Source organism: Rhinopithecus roxellana, chromosome 11, assembly GCF_007565055.1.
Source record: "Rhinopithecus roxellana isolate Shanxi Qingling chromosome 11, ASM756505v1, whole genome shotgun sequence".
NCBI classification, from domain to species: Eukaryota; Metazoa; Chordata; class Mammalia; order Primates; family Cercopithecidae; genus Rhinopithecus; species Rhinopithecus roxellana.
In genome coordinates, this window is record NC_044559.1 from 59,485,774 (window position 1) to 59,502,905 (window position 17,132).

The 17,132-nt window shown below is 41.4% G+C and overlaps 1 protein-coding gene across 1 annotated transcript; it reads left to right on the forward strand.

Moving 5' to 3' along the window:
• Positions 1 to 5,773: 5,773 nt before the first annotated feature.
• Positions 5,774 to 13,180, forward strand: MBL2 (mannose binding lectin 2). Its single transcript, XM_010381598.2, has 5 exons — positions 5,774 to 5,854; positions 6,875 to 7,070; positions 7,730 to 7,846; positions 9,206 to 9,274; positions 10,037 to 13,180. The coding sequence occupies exons 1-5, from the start codon at positions 5,843 to 5,845 to the stop codon at positions 10,408 to 10,410; spliced, it is 768 nt and encodes a 255-aa protein (XP_010379900.1). The 5' UTR covers positions 5,774 to 5,842; the 3' UTR covers positions 10,411 to 13,180.
• The last annotated feature ends 3,952 nt before the right edge of the window (positions 13,181 to 17,132 follow it).

Sequence of the window (17,132 nt, forward strand, 5' to 3'; positions counted from 1 at the left end):
TCTCCGGGGTCGGCCTGGCGGATGAGAACATCTGGAGGCACCGTGGTTGGAACGCACAGTATGGCCGCGAATCCGGGAGCTTGCAGTCGCGCCCTGACCTCGCCACCAACCCACTGCAGCCCTTGCAGCAGGGACACCGGGACCGAAGCTTCCTGCCTGCACCTCTGTTGTGCTGCCTCTGCTCGTCCCTCTTCCCCTAGGTGTGTCTCCCGCAATCTTAGGGCAGCAGTGGCCCTCCCGACAGGGTCGCCGCGCTCCGGGCCGTCTGCTGCACCTGCGCCCCACTAGCGCTGCGCGACCACTGCAGCCACCACCTGCGGCTTGCCTGGCCCACCTGTGCTCCGGAGGAGGGCTGATGCCTGCTTGTCCCAGAACTGCAGAGAAGCTCTGGTTCAAAAAACCAGCACAGCCACCCAGTGGGTTCAACTACCCTTTCTCCAATGAAGTCTGAACCATAGAGAATGCCTTACATTCTATGGTTACTTTTTAATCAGGGTTTGCTAATTATTTATATTAAACTACCCCTGTTTAGAACACTGTGTGATGTCTGTTTCCTGATTGGCTCCAGAGTGCTAAACCTTTTCATCCTCGCAAAGCTACAGGTGAGCTCATTTAGTTACAGGTGGGGAGACAGACTTTAAGAAATGGTACAGACTCACATTCAGATACTCCCCCCACCACACACACACATACACAAGTATGTGTACACAAGGGCATGCACACGCACACACCTGGATGCGTAGAGGGTGAATTTTTGTCCGAGTGTACAGTGTGGGATATTAGGTAAACTAATGATGCAATTAATCTGTTAATAACGCAATTAATCTATCATTAATCTACAGCTGAGCTTTCTGTGTCTGGTCCCAGGAAGTTACAAAAGAGCAGGAAGGGTGCCTGCTATCTATCATGCCTCATTATATTGGAGGCTCTTTGGGGTCACTTATGATTTTTCCCTGTTGTACCTAGGCTTGGCTGTTATATGCAGCTGATCACAAGAATCAAGTGAGATGGTGTTGGGAAGAAGAGTGTTTCTGCCCAACTCCCTACATTTCTGATACTGCCGTAAATACCTAGATTTTTAACTGTCATGGAGAAGGGAGTTTGGTTATCTAATTGGTTAGAGCCCAAGCACTCACTGAGCCATGGCTTTCGGTGATCCTCAAAATGTGAGCACCTCTCTGTGGTATCCTCCCTGTGTTCCCCGTTTCAGGCCTGGGGAGCTGCCATCTCTGTCTCTTCCACTCCTCCTTGCTGGTATCTGTGTGACTGGGTTGGTTTAGATGCAGGAGTACCATCTCTCCAACTCCGTTTTGTGTGTCAGAAAGCTTTGCTCGTTTGTCTTTAATACTCCGAATCTCCCATTTCTAACCCCTTGACTTCCATTTCTCCAGTTTCCCAATCCTGCAAGAGTCCTTTGCTCTGCTCCCCCAGTTCCTTGGTGTGTTCTTCAGCAATATCCACCCTGGTGGTTTGCACTTTCTATCGTGTTTATTATTCCAATGACTAATGTCCATGTTAATATTTCTACTTCGCTGTTTTCCTACTGCCTCTTGCCTGTGTCATACGGGCAGTATCTTCACTGATTTCTCTATGGATATTGATTATACTTATTTTAAATTACTGGTATTCCTTTCCAACAATGTTGCAGCCAGTAGCGTGTGCTTCTGGTTCTTATCTTTCCATTGTGCTGACCGTGCCCCTCTCAGCCCTCTCCTTATCGCAGCAGTGAGAAACCTCCTTTGGGGGTGTAACCTGTCTGGTCACCTCTGCCACATGCTGCTCTGGGTCGCCCAGTGAATCAAAGCAGAGGCAGAGAAAGGGCCTGGACAAGAAGTGTCACTGGTTCCAGAAACCTGTAAATGAGGGTCACCCACCAGGAAATTCTTGGGTCTTTTTTTAGACAGCAACTGTGCCAGAGTGAGGACACTGGTGGAAGGAATATACCAGTCCTGGGAGTGAAGGGGCAGGAGGAAGAATGAGAGCAAGGAATGTCTGAGGAGACTCTGTGAGCCACATGTGTTCTGATTTCTGCGGCAAAAGAGCAGGTCTTTGCTATCTTAACTTCTAAGCTTCCCTTCACTGCAGCCACCCCGTGTTCAAGGCCATGTCACAGATAAGCATGTCTCTATCACATGGGCAGATATGATACCCTCAGACCACCCACAACATTGCTATAGGGGGCTAAGGTAGTCCTTGCCAGATGCTGTGGTTCTGTGTATTTGTGTTGGTTAAAAAGAAGGCCTATAACATTTACACGTTCTCAGAGAGTTCATGAGCAAAAACAAGCAAAGAAAAAACAGCGGGACTGGAACACAGGACAGTACAGGATGAAAAGCATAGAAAGGTCAGGCCTTAGAGTTACAAAGGACATTGCTGACAACAAGAAAGCAGCCTACAGCTGTCAGCTGTCTCTCACAGCCTGTCTCTCATGGCCAGACCATGGTATTCCCTGCTGACCATGAACACTTCCACAGAATACCGGTGTACAACAAAATTACTCTGTTGTAAGACCCCAGATCATTCCAAAATCATGCCTTCATACAGACAGAAGGTTTCTCTGTGAACCACAAGAACAAAAAACATGCCCCTCTCCTGCTTAAGATAAACATTGGCCACTCTTTGACAAAATACAGCTTCACCTTGCTCTGTTCTACTCATCTCCTAAATAAAAGATGCACAATCAGAATTGCCCAGCTTATGGACAGCACCCTATCCAGAAGAGATTCCTCCTTCTTAAACCCTTCCCCCAAAACCACCTAACACAAAACCAAGTCATATAGAAATCCCCTCCCGACACTCTGTTACTGAGAAACCCTAGGTTACAGCATTGTGCTCAATATCCCTGTTGAAACAAATAGGAAAAAAAAAAAAAACCCAAAAACTAAAAATAATAAATCTATTTTATCTGACTATAAGCATATTCCTGGTGGTCCTCACTTGGAGAGCAGTAACATTCTCATTCCTAGTGTCCTACTCACAGCATCCCTGTGGGAAAGGGAATGGGGTTCAAAATCTGATTTGAAAGGTATAAAACTGAGGTTCAGCCAGAATATGGGGTCTAAGCTCACATTTATGAGTCAAAACCAAGCCTTCTGATTCCGAATCTCAAACCATGCCTCCCACATGAAGCCACCCAAGAATGCTGCTTCCCACACTGAGCAGACTCTTGAACAGTCACCCTGGAGGGAATGAAGGCCTTTCTTAAGCAGGCTGTCGTGGTGAGCCATGTGCCATGCACTCTGAGTGTGGACCAGTTAAGGATACACCACTCCGCGGCCAAGGCAGCGGTGCCCTCTTTCCCAGACAAGGAAACTGAGGACGTGAAGGCAGTGGGAACTTGACTAAGGTCACACTGTTGGGAAGTGGGAGAGCTGGGATTTCACCCTAGTCTACAAAAAAGGGGATGTAGGGCACCAGGCAGTCCCCCTGCAGATCAGAGAGGCAGTTGTCTCTGCAGCCTGTTGGGGTGAGGTGGACTTCTTGTGGTGCTGCCAGAGTGGAAGCAGTGTTGGGAAGAGTTTTAAAGTCCAGAACAAATGCACACAGTGGCCTTATGTATGGGATGGAGTGCAGAGTGGGCATTGATGTGGAGAGAGATATTCAGGCTGCAGTATGTGGAGAGGAACCTCTCCTGTTGGGAAAGGCCTTCTGGAGAGCAGGATGTAACTGGGCGACATTCCAATCTGTGGCTCAGCTGCTAAATTGACTTTCCCTCAGATCCTCCCACCCTCTGAACCCAGTTCTAGGACATTTCAGGGTCTGGAGGGCAGTTTCCTGACCTCTGGACTAGGTAAACAATGAAAGCAAGCACTGTGATTAAAGCCAGCACCACCAGTGACCTGGAGTCAACTACCTCACCCCACCTTCTGCCACTGGAGCAGGAGCAGGGGGAAGCTCTGGCTGCTAAAGAATAAGAAGAGAAACAAGTAATCTGCTGTGTTCTTTAGGCCCTGGATCTCCTGATATCCACTGATGGCTTTAGGCATGTGGTTCTATACCAACCCAGAAATTTTCCAGGCACAGGGGACAGGTCAGCAGGAAATAAGGAAGCCAGTCCCTCCACAAGCCAAGAAGACTTCAATTGGAAGGGACCTGGCAGTGTATCTTACTCATATTTCTTTTGGTGTTTGGAGGCCTCCACAGTATCCCCACCACATGGCCCCACAGCCTCTGAACTTCCCATGATGAGCTCCCCAACACCCCAAGCTACATGGCATTTTTCTGAAAGCTACATTAGAAATGTAGTTGAGAATCAAATGAACTATGCTTCATGAAAGTATTCTCCCATCCCTTCTAGATTGTCCCCATTAACCACAGGAACATGGCTCAAGCCATTAACACTCATGATGCCGATGATCTTGTACTGCCAAGTGCTGTTCTTTTGCTTCTTATCTCAGTTGAGTGGCCCCTAGATAGTCAAGTCATAAATGTGTGTGCCCATGAAAACTTCTTATTATCGCTCACTATTGTAGCTAATTCTCAAGTGCAATCAATACCTCCTGTTTCTCAAATGTGCCCACCTTCATAATCCAGCTGCGATTACTCTGACCCAGGTCACTGTCTTCTGCTACTTAGATCATGGCAAGCACTTCCTTTTAAATCTGCTTTTCTCCAGTCCTGTTCCCCTCAACACCGTAGCCAGAAAGGTGCAAAATTCACATTGCAAAATTCAAATGTGATCATCTCTCCACTATTGCAGTTCCCCTAGTGACCCTTGGAAGGAAACCCAAAGTCTTTAACACAGTTTACAATTCTTGTTATGAGGATGAAACTTGAAGACATTGTGCTAAGTTAAATAAGCCAGATACAAAGGAGCTATTGTATGATTTCACATATATGAGGTACCCAGAATAGATGAATTCAGAGAGACAGAAAGTAAAACAGAAGTTACCAGTGGCTGTGGACAGGGGTAAATGGAGAATTCTAGTTTAATGAGTTGAGAGTTTCAGTTTGGGATGATGAAAATCGTCCCATGATGTGGTGATGATAGCACAACAATGTTAATGTACTTAATGCTACTGAGTTGTATGCTTAATAATAATGGTCAAAATGGTATGTCTATTTTACCACAATGAAAAAATGGAAAAGTAAAGTCAATGACTATAATATCATAAAGTGTAAGTAGTATGAGAGAAAATAATTCAGGCTAAGAGGATAGAGACTGCTAGGTAGGACTATTTTAGAATAAGTGATCAAGGTACTTACTTCTCTGAAATTGGAATGTTTGAATAGAAGAGAAAGAGCTAGCTGGCAATGCCCGTAAGGGGTCCAGGCATGGAGACATCAAGTGGAGTCTGACGCAGTAATGACCTTAATGCATTAATGGCAGCAAGAGGTCTATATGCTTTCATGGATGGGTGTGTGCACGCATGCACGTGTCTGTGTGTGTAGTTGGTGGGCATAAGCATGTGTATGCATTTGTGAGTATCTTTGTTTTTCTGTTGGAAACAAGGAACTCAACATGACTAACCAGGTGAACCTAGTTATGGTAGTTCAGCAAGGAGATTTCCCAAAATGGATGGCAATTGAAAGAGGAATTTTGCTGTATTAAAGCACACAGCTGCCAAGCACTGTGCTGGAGGCTCCTAAATTTCTCCTAGTCCTGAGAAAAGTTGTTTATTAATCTGGAGTTGAAGGCCAGGCCCAGGCTATCCTTGTTCACAAGGTTGATTGGGCCCTACATTGCTGAGCCCAGCCTCCTCCCTCAATCTGAGGCATCTGCCAGAGCCCCAGGCTAGAGGGCCAGCGTCCTTGTCATTGAGTCCCTGCTCTGCAGAAACACCAGTAAGTCATTTCTGGTGAATAAATCTCGGTTCCTGGATCAAGGGTTTGGGGAGTTGACATGGCCCTGGAGGTATGGAGGAGTCTTTCTAGGGGTGGGGGAAGTGGGATGAAAAGCAGAAATCAGGTTGAGGATGTCTCTTTTTCTGCTTCTGCTGGAGCACCTGTGACTTTCCTCAATTACCTGTTCATCTGCAGTGTAGACTATCTTTGTTTCCAAAGGGAGCCTCGAGGACTTAGACCTATGGGGCTGGACTGCTGAGAATTCCTAGTGGGGCAATAGCTGGAAGAAAGCTCTGAAGAACAAATGAAAGGTTAAGATTGAGAAATGGGAGGGGGATTCAAGGCAAGTTGTCTAATTGCCAGTGGTTTTGACTCACGGAACAGGGGGAATTCCTGCCAGAAAGTAGAGAGGGATTTAGCACTCTGCCAGGTCCAACATAGTAAGAAATTTCCAGAGAAAATGCTTATCCAGGCAAACCTGTCTAAAACACCAAGGGGAAGCAAACTTGAGTTAATTCTGGGCTGGGTTGGTGACTAAGATTGAGGTTGATCTGAGGTTGAGACCTTCCTCATTGGATCACCAGCCTGTAGCCTAGGGCCTGCCACTGAGTAAATGATAGTTAACAGGCCCTGGAGAGGAATCAGCTGCCCAGATACAAAGATGGGATTCAGGTGGCAGATGGACTCAAAGGGGATGTGAAGAGAAAGAGGAAGCTCCTACAGACACCTGGGTTTCCACGCATTCTCATTCCCTAAGCTAACGGGCATGAGCGAGTTGGCAATGCACAGTCCCATTTGTTCTCACTGCCATGGAAAGCATGTTTATAGTCTTTCAGCAGCAACACCAGGGGCCTAGGCACAGAAGAACCCCTCCTTAGGATCCCCGCTGCTCATCACAGTGCCTACCTTTGTTAAAGTACTAGTCACACAATGTCACAAGGATGTTTACTTTTGCAAATCCCCAACTAGAGGCCAGGGATGGGTCATCTATTTCTATATAGCGTGCACCCAGGTTGTAGAACAGAGGGCATGTTCAGTACATATGTGTTGATTAACTGAGATAATCTTCCCTGACTTTTCTCACACCAAGGGGAGGACCACGTCCCTGTTTCCATCACTCCCTCTCCTTCTCCTGTGTGTGGTGGCAACATCTTACTCAGAAACTGTGACCTGTGAGGATTCCCAAAAGATCTGCCCTGCGGTGATTGCCTGTAACTCGCCAGGCATCAACGGCTTCCCAGGCAAAGATGGGCGTGATGGCACCAAGGGAGAAAAGGGGGAACCAGGTACAGGTTGGGCTGTTCTGTCTCTGCAATTCTTTACCTTCCAGAGAAAACTGCCTGGGGATATGAGGAGACTGATGTCCTATTTGAGTATATTTTTCTCAACTATACTGTAACTCAAAACAGAGATTCAGCTCTCATTCTCTGGCATCTCAGACTTCCACACAGCAGTTTGTGACTAACAGTTGTCTTGCCTGCCCAGAAAAGTGGCCCACAGGTCAGGCCATTGCGTGGGACACAGGATGAATTTTTCTTCTCTGGGTCATAGTCATTGTCATGTCAGACCCCTATTCACTTCAATAGGGATGGCACCAGGTTCAAGGGGCCAAAGAAGAGACCTGGAGCCAGCAAACATAGGTTTTACTGGGGGAACCTATTTACAGGGAGATCCAGCAGCAGTGGGCTGGACAGGAGAACCACAACTATTTGTAAAAAACATGCAGTTAATTTTCACTTTGTACCCTCCCTGCAGTAACCTCCATATGCCAACTCTATTTCTTAAGTTATTGCTCTCAGGTGCATACCATATAGTTATTGAGAGCAGTGCTCAGAAAGGTCAGTCCTGGGTCAAGGTCTCCTTTCTCCTGAGAAGGGACTGGGCATCCAACCCTTGAAGAGAAAGAACATAGATATTAAGTCACATTTCCTTTTTCTTCCAACAGGCCAAGGGCTCAGAGGTTTACAGGGCCCTCCTGGAAAGTTGGGGCCTCCGGGAAATCCAGGGCCTTCTGGGTCACCAGGACCAAAGGGCCAAAAAGGAGACCCTGGAGAGAGTCCAGGTAAGGACCACAGCAAGGTCTGAGCTGAGTGCACCCAGGGTTCTGAGACCTTGAGTACCTGATGTGACCCTTCTCCTGTTCCTTCAAAGGAAGATATCCAAATTTGCTTTCTGACCCAGTGCCCTCAGCCCTCTCTTCATTCTTAGAGACTTAGGGAATTCCTATAAGTGCCTGAGTACAGACTTACAAACTTTTCAAGACAACTCCCTCATCAGGCACTCCCTGTAGGAGCTGAGCCTGGGTTCTCCATCAGTTGAAAGAGTTCAGTGTGAGGCCCTGGTCCTAGAGGGAAAAAAATAGGCCATCTAAGTGTGGGTTTATTATTTCTATTTTTACAAAAGCATGTAACCATGGTATGTCATCTTTTACTTCATAAGAAACCAAGCCAAAGCTTAATAGCTTAAAAACATGGCCGTCAATTTAAATCACAAGTCTGTGGGTCAGCCATGTGATTTGTCTGCTGGTTTAAGTTGGGCTCACTCATATATGTCTGTGGTCAACTGATGGCCAATAGTCTCAATCATGTGTCTGGCTGTTGTTTGAATGTTAGCGGCAGTGATGAGGGTAATTGAACCACGTCTCTCATCATCCAACAGGCAAGCCAGGGCTTGTTCACATAGCAGTGACTACAGGATTCCCAAGAGTAGAAATAAGAAAGGCTTTAGGCTTCTTGAAGACTCAGAGCACATTATCATTTCTGCCAGACTGTATTGGTCAAAACAAGTCACCCAGCCCAGATTCAACGAGTGGTGAAATAGACTCATGTCTACATGAGAGGAGCTATACCCTATTGAGGCCATCTTTGCCATCTACTACAACAAGTGGTTTGCTCTTGCCCTCCCCACTTGGATAATGGGCAACTCACAAAAATCTAGGTTTCCTGACTAACAGAACAAACCTGGGAAAAACAAAAACAAAACAAAAGACAACAAAAGCAAAACCTCTCCAAAGGCAAAAACCCTGTAATCTTTTTAGTCACTCTTCACCAGGTCATAATAGAGTAATGCCTCAAGAGATTTCTTTTTAGTTTTGATACAACAATTTGTTTGGAAAGAAATAATCTGTGAAGAACCTGGTCTACGGATTGCTAGGTAATCAGGGAGTATATGTGTGCATGTGATATGTATGTGTACTTTGGGATACAGTAAACAGACAAAGAGTGACGTTTGGGGTTGGATGAAAATAGAGATTTTTCATTCTTTTGACTTTTAAGTATTGTTTATTTTCCTTTGAAGTGTAAACATCAATGTAAAATAAGCTTTTTTTTCCAATTTGAAAAAGATACTCTACTCCCTTGTATATGGACAGTTCCGAGGCTCCTTCTCAACAATGCTTCTTTACTTTGTTCTAATTTTCTAGATTGTGATCGTAGCCTGGCTGCCTCAGAAAGAAAAGCTCTGCAAACAGAAATGGCTCATATCAAAAAGTGTAAGCTTTTTCTCTTACTCTCCAGGCAGCTTGAAATTTGGGAAAAATAGAATGCAACAAATATTTATAGAATGCAATAAATATTTATTGAATGCATATAATTTTCTGTACCCTGACAGGCATTTCTCACATTCTGACCTCATGAAATTCTCACAACATTTTGGTAGAAATGGAGGCAAAGGGAAGTTAAATTACTTGCTCAAATGCACAAAGCTAAGAAATGACAGGGGTGCTTTATAGATGGAAGTCAGTCTAACTAGAGAGACCCTAATATTTTACCCTCTGATATTGCTCACTGAAAATGGGACTTAAATCCCTTTGTTGCACTGGTATTGAGACCTGGACATGGGGTCTAACCTGCCTGGGGCAAATATTTTCAGACATTTTTTGTTTGGTCTCAAGTTAATAATTTATAATTTGGAAGTCCAAATTATATGTCTTTTAGAATTCTGATCTGAAAGCACAGAGAGGCCTTTGTACCAGTCTGTCTGTTCACATTTGGGTTGCCATATTTAACAAAGAAAAAGACAAAGCACCAGTTAAATTGGATTTCAGCTTAAAAACATTTTTAGTATAAGTATGTCTGAAAAATTACATAGGAGATACACTAAAATATTCATTGTTTGTCTGAAATTCAAGTTTAACTGGACATACTATATTTTATCTGGCAACTCTACTCTAGAAGACCTTTTCTTGAGAAATACCTTGAGTTGGTATTTCTATTAAGGATGAGCCAATTTCACCCACTTTTTCACATTTTAGGGCTGACCTTCTCTCTGGGCAGACAAGTTGGGAACAAGTTCTTCCTGACCAATGGTGAAATGATGACCTTTGACAAAGTGAAGGCCCTGTGTGCCAAGTTTCAGGCCTCTGTGGCCACCCCCAGGAATGCTGCAGAGAACAGAGCCATCCAGAATCTCATCAAGGAGGAAGCCTTCCTGGGCATCACTGATGAGAACACAGAAGGACAGTTTGTGGATCTGATAGGAAATAGACTGACCTACACAAACTGGAACACCGGTGAGCCCAACAATGCTGGTTCTGATGAAGACTGTGTATTGTTACTGAAAAATGGCAAGTGGAATGACGTTCCCTGCTCCACTTCCCATCTGGCCCTCTGCGAGTTCCCTATCTGAAGGGTCACATCACTCAGGCCCTCCTTGTCTTTTTACTGCAACCCACAGGCCCACAGTCTGCTTGAAAAGATAAATTATATCAATTTCCCCTTATCCAGTATTGTTCCTTTTGTGGCAATCACTAAAAATGATCACTAACAGCACCAACAAAGCAATAATAATAGTAGTAGTAGTTAGTAGCAGCAGTAGTATTCATGCTAATTATATAACAATATATTTTTAATATATACCACAAGACTCTATCTTTTGCATCCTATGTTAATTATCTAGTTTAACTAAGCTGCAATACTTTCAGTAGTGTTAACTTGCTGCAATATGAACATAAGATGGATTTATTTTTCCATTTACAACAAACACCTGTGCTCTGTTGAGCCTTCCTTTTTCTCTTTGGGTAGGGGGCTCCCCTAATGACATCACCACAGTTTAATACTATAGCTTTTTAACAAGTTTCAGGTATTAATAAAATCTATTTTGTAACTTTATGAACTCTGTTTTCTTTTTAATGAGATATTAAACCATGTAAAGAACATAAATAACAAATCTCAAGCAAACAGATTCACAAATTCTCACTCACATACATACCTATATACTCACTTTCTAGATTAAGAAATGGGATGTTTTTGACTCCCTAAAAGCCCCTTTATAAGTCCTCCTCGTGTTAACTTCTAGGAAAATACTATTCTGACCTCCATGACTGCACAGTAATTTTGTCTGTTTATAAACATTGTGTAGTTGGAATCATACTGTGTGTAATGTTGTATGTCTTGTTTACTCAGAATTAAATCTGTGAGATTCATTCATGTCATATGTACAGAAATTTCATCCTTTTCATTGCCATGTAGGGTTCCCTTATATTAATATTCCTCAGTTCATCCATTCTATTGTTAATAGGCACTTAAGTGTCTTCCAATTTTTGGCCATGAAGAAGAGAACCCACGAACATTCCTGGACTTGTCTTCTGGTGGACATGGTGCACGGATTTCTCTACCTATCCAGGAGTGGAACTGGTAGAGGATGAGGAAAACATGTATTTAGTTTCAGTAGATACTACCAGTTTTCCTAAGCGATTGTATGAATTTATGCTCCTACCAGCAATGTGTGGCATTCCTAGATGCTCTATGTGCTTGTAAAAAGTCAGTGTTTTCAGTTCTCTTAATTTTAATTATTACTGTGGATGTAAAGTGATATTTCCCCATGGTTTTAATCTGTATTTCCCCAACATGTAATAAGGTTGAACACTTTTTATCTGCTGATTGGGTACTTGGGCATCTTCTTTTATGAAGTAGCCATTCATATCTTTTGTATTTTGTTTAAATTACTTAGCCAATATTTTTCTTACTGACTTTTAAGTTATTTTTACATTCTGAATATGTCCTTTTTAATGTGTATTACAAATATTTTGCTAGTTTTTGACTTGCTCCTAATGTTGAATTTTGATGAACAAAATTTCCTAATTTTGAGAAAGTCTTTATTCATATTTTCTTCCAAAATTAGTGCTTTTTGTGTCATGTTTAAGAAATTTTTGCCCATCCCAAAATCATGAAGATATTTTTCATGATTTTGAAACCATGAAGATATTTTTCATGATTTTGAAATCATGAAGATATTTTTCCATTTTTTTCTAATAGTTTTATTAATAAACATTCTATCTATTCCTGGTAGAATAGGTATCCACTTGATACAGCACTATTTGTGGAAAGACCGTTTTTCCTCCATTGAATTAGGGTGGTGCATTTTTGTAAGTTAGGTAACTGTATGTGTGTCTGTCTGTTTCTGGGCTGTCTATTCTACTAGTCTATTTGTTGATGCTTGTGTCAAACAGTACCCTGTTTTAATTACCGTATATTTATAATTGTAACTATAGTCCAGCTTTGTTCTTCTTCAAGTCAAGATTTCCATATAAATATTAGAAACAGCTTCTCAATTTCTGCAAAAACCTGATGAGGTTTCCATTGGGACCACACTGACTCGACGAATCAACTTATGCAGAACTGACAACTTACTACTGAATCTCTAATCGATGTTCATAGTGTATCTCTTCATTTAACTAGAATTTATTTAACTTTACTGCTATGTTTTGACATTTTTAGTTTAAAAACCTTATATATCTTGTTTTGGTGGTTTTAGGGATTTTAATAATACATTTTTAATATTTTTTTCTTTTCTATTGTTGTAGACAGAAATACAGTTAAGTTTTGTATGTAGTCTTACGATGTTTAGTAACTTCAATAAGTTTATTTCTTAACTCTAGTAATTTGTAGATTCTTCTGGATTTTGTATGTGCATAGTCTTGTAAGCTGAAAATATGGCAATACTTATTTCTTCCCAATTGCTTTACTTTTTTTCTTACCTTATTGCACTGGTTAGCAACCCAAATACAGAGACCACTAGAACAGGCATAGACTCCTGAAAGACAATATAATGAAGTGCTCCAGTCAGGCCTATCTAAACTGGATTCACAGCTCTGTCACTTAATTGCTACATGATCTGGAGCCAGTTACTTAAACACTCTATGTTTCAGCCATGTATTTGCAGCTGGGAGAAAATAATGATTCCTATTTCATGAAAATTGTGAGGACAATGAAATAAGTTAACACCTTTAAAGTGTGTAGTAAACTATCAGGATACTATATTTTAGGTCTTAATACACATAGTCATGCCACTAGATACATGCTTTTTAATGAGATCATGTGATATTATAAATAACATGTATTGATTTTTAAAAATTAAATCAACCTTACTTTGATGGAATAAACTCCATTTCATCACATTTATTCTTGTGTATATATTATTGGAGTGGATTTATTAATAGTTTGTTTAGCACATTTGCACCTATGTTCATGAGAGATACTGGCTTTTTTCCTCTCCTTAATGCACTTGCTAGGTTTTGGTGTCAAGGTTATGTAAGCCTCATTAAAATGAGCTGTGATGTGCTCTCATGCTCCCATTATCTAAAATAATTTGTGTAAAATTATACTTTAATGTTAGATAAATTCACCAGTGAAGCCATCTTGGCATGGTGTTTTCTGTTGGGAAATGATTTTAATTTCAGATTTAATTTCCTCATGATCTAAACCTATTCATGTTTTCTGTCTTTTGTTCAGTTTCAGTGAGTTATATTTTTCAATGAATGTGTCAATTTCCTCTGAATATATATGTATTGCCATAAAATTGTTAAAATACCTTCATATTTCTTTTCAATATAAGTAGAGTCTATAGCAGTGCCTATGTATCTGTTATAATTATTTGTATTTTATCTCTTCTTTTCTTTCCTTCTTTTTTTTTTTTTTTTTTTTTTTTGATACAGAGTCTCAATCTGTCACCTAGGCAGGAGTGGCTGGAGTGCAGTGGCATGATCTTGGCTCACTGCAACCTCTGCCTCCCGGGTTTAAGAGATTTTCCTGCCTCAGCCTCCCAGGTAGCTGGGATTGCAGATGCCCACCACCATGCCCAGCTAATTTCTGTATTTTTAGTGGAGACAAGGTTTCACCATGTTGGCTAGGCTGGTCTCGAACTCCTGACCTGGGAGGTGATCTGCCTGCCTCAACCTCCCAAAGTGCTGGGATTACAGGCATGAGCCACCGTGCTTGGCCTGTCTCTTTTTTTCTTAATCAATCTTGCAAAGGATTTGTCAATTTTATTAATTTTTTCCAAAAGCTTCTTTTTGGTCTTTACTCTACTAACCTCTATGATTACATGTATTTATATCTGTTCCTATCTTTATCATTTTCTTGTGTCGATCTTCCGTGGGTTTAATTTGCCATTCTTTTTCTAGCTTCTTTTAATTGACATTTAGAGAACTGATTTTCTTCCTTCCTTCTTTGCTAATATAATCATTTAAAGTTATAATTTGTATTTAAGAACTATTTCAGTTGCATACCACATGTTTGGATGTGTATCTTTTGTCACCGATTCAAAATATGTTTTTCATTTCCAATTCAAATTATTTTATAATTGTCATTGTGACTTCTTTGACTCATGGTTTATTTATAAGTGTGTTGTTTAATTCCTAAATATTTGAGCATTTTAAAAGCTATATTGCTGTAAGTGATTTATAGTTTAATTCCACTGTATCCAGAAATATACTTTTATATGAGTTCAATCTTTTGAAATTTGTTAAGATTTTATTTTATGATCTAGATTATGATTTAGAATGGTAAATGTATTATGTGCACTAGAAATAATGTGGTTTTTACAGTTGATTAGTATATCATTAGGTCAGTATATTAATCTTGTTCATATTTTCTGTATTGTCACTAATATTTTGCCCTTTTAGAAGGAAATAACAAAGATCAGAACAGAAATAAATGATATAGAGAGTAGAAAAGCAAATAGATCAATGAAACTCAAAATTAATTTTTGTGACATGATACAATTTCCAAACTTTAGCTAAAATAACTAAGAAAAATACAGAGAAGACTCAAAATCAGGAACGAGAGAGGAGACATGACAACTGATAACATACAAGTACAAAGGATCATAAGAGCTACATTCCTTTCTGTTACATTGTTTTCTATGTACATTCTGGTTATCTCTCGCTAGCTCACTCTCTTAAAGTTTTATTTCATAAGAGCTAAAAAAATCTAGGTTTAAAATGTACAGATATACTTTGTAACTTAGCATTAGGCAAAATTGTCTTAGAGAACTCAATTATTATTCAAGTAAAAATGATAAATTGAATTTCATCAAAATTAAAGATTAACTCAGTTTGTTAAACATTAGGAAAACAGGCAAACCATGACTGGGAGAAAAATATTTGCAAATATTGGCCTGTATCTGTCAAAGGATACAAAGGATACAGAAACAACTGCTATAAGCCAGTAATAAAAGACAAAACTGGGAAGGGATGGCCAGGGACCAAAGGAGGAGAAATGAAACACATGACAGACCACCTTCAATGTCCTTGGTCAGGCATTCCCATTCCTTAATGTGTGCTAAATAGTGTCGCAAAAAAAAAAAAAAAAAAAAAAAAAAAAAAAATCTATGCAAGTCCTAACCACCAAGACTTATGACTGCACCCTTATGTGGAATTAGGGTCTTTATAGTTATAATAAAGACAAGATGAAGCCCCACTAGATTTGAGCTGGCCCTAATCCACTGACTGTTACCCTTATAAGAAGAGGGAAATTTGGGCACACAGTCACAAAAGGAGAATGCTGTGTGATGAAGGAGGCAGAGATTGGAGTGACGCATCTTTAAGACAAGGAATGCCAAAGACTGTGGACAATACTGGTATCAGAAACTTCTGCCAGCTTCTTCTGATACATCTGCCTACAAACTTGTTTTCTACTAAAATCTTCCATTCCATGAGAAAACAGAATATGATGAACCATTCAGCCAGGAAACTGCTGCTAATTCCTCAGGGCTGTTTACCTATAATGGCCTATATCAGAAACTGGGAGTGAGGCATAGAAGAATATTCCTCAGAGCCTCCAGTAGGAACCAATCCTGGTGACACCTTGATCTCAGACTTCTAGCCTCCAGCACTGTGTGTGAATAAATTTATGTTGTTTTAAGCCACCCGGTTTGTGGTAGTTTATTATGGAAGCCCTAGAAAATGAGTATACTTGGCAATGGAGACTCCTGTTGTGTATACTACAGGAGAGAGAGAGAGAGAGAGAGAGAGAGAGAGAGAGAGAGAGAGAGAGAGAGAGAATGAATGAATGAATGAATGAATGAATGAATGAATGAATTGAGATATTCTCATGTGCTTTCCAGGACCGCCATAAAAAGTCACTCCTGGGTCTGGGCTCACATCCCCACTGGGGGATTCATGAGGAGGGAGCGGGCTACTGTGGTGTATGTGATTCAAGGACTGGGACCTGCCCACACTCATGAGAATAATGGTGGCTTTGATGTTGATGTCACAGGAAGGTGTCTCCACAGTACTGAAGGCCAATCTGGGCAAGGAGCTGCAGGCCACCCTCAGGCAGACACCAGGCTTTTAGCTAAGGGTGAGGGAGAACTTTGGGGCCCAGTGAGCCCATGTAACCCACAGCAGGACTTTGTCACTGGAACCAAAGTGAGTATTGGGGAGCTGGCTGGGAGAGGACCAGGAGTGAGCTAGGTGTGTGCACAGGTTGGGTGCCATGTGATTTAAATCTTTACAGGAGAATCAGCGGAACAAGAGGTGAAGAAAAACTTGTAGAAGGGGTTTCTGAGTACCTGTCATGTGCCATATTTTGTACTTAGAAACTTTGCACCATGACCTCATAAAACATCATTTTACAAATGAGGAAAAGAGAACCTAAGATGTTGGGATACTTGCAGCGAGCTCACAGTTCATGTAAAGTAGCTTATAAAGTTGAAAATTCACAACTATCTCACTCCAGACTCATGTCATCAAGCATATTCTCCATGTGTTAATCCATACTCCAGGTCATAAATAGGTTCAAGCCATTCCTCTTGTTCTTCTCTCCCAGTTTCTGGCCAGTGTTATGTAACCTAGCTCTTCCTTTCAGACTTGTCTCCCCTTAACATCTACCTGATGAGGCATCACTTAGAGATGAAACTGCCAAGGACAGTCAAAAGAAGAAACTGCTGAAGACAGGCAACCACTTTCACACTGAAGGACAGAATGATACATAAAAAAGATGATGAGGCAGTACCATACCCCTCCTTACACACACACAAGCATGCATACCACAAACACCCAAGAGACACACAAAATAAACACGTATACAGCAAACATACAAACACTCATTGATGCATAGAAGCCAGAC

Excerpts from the sequence above, each read along its gene's own strand:
- MBL2 (XM_010381598.2), top strand. Across the intron at positions 7,071-7,729 it reads GGGAGAAAAGGGGGAACCAG|GCCAAGGGCTCAGAGGTTTA; the intron begins GTACAGGTTGGG and ends TTCTTCCAACAG. Across the intron at positions 9,275-10,036 it reads AATGGCTCATATCAAAAAGT|GGCTGACCTTCTCTCTGGGC; the intron begins GTAAGCTTTTTC and ends TTCACATTTTAG.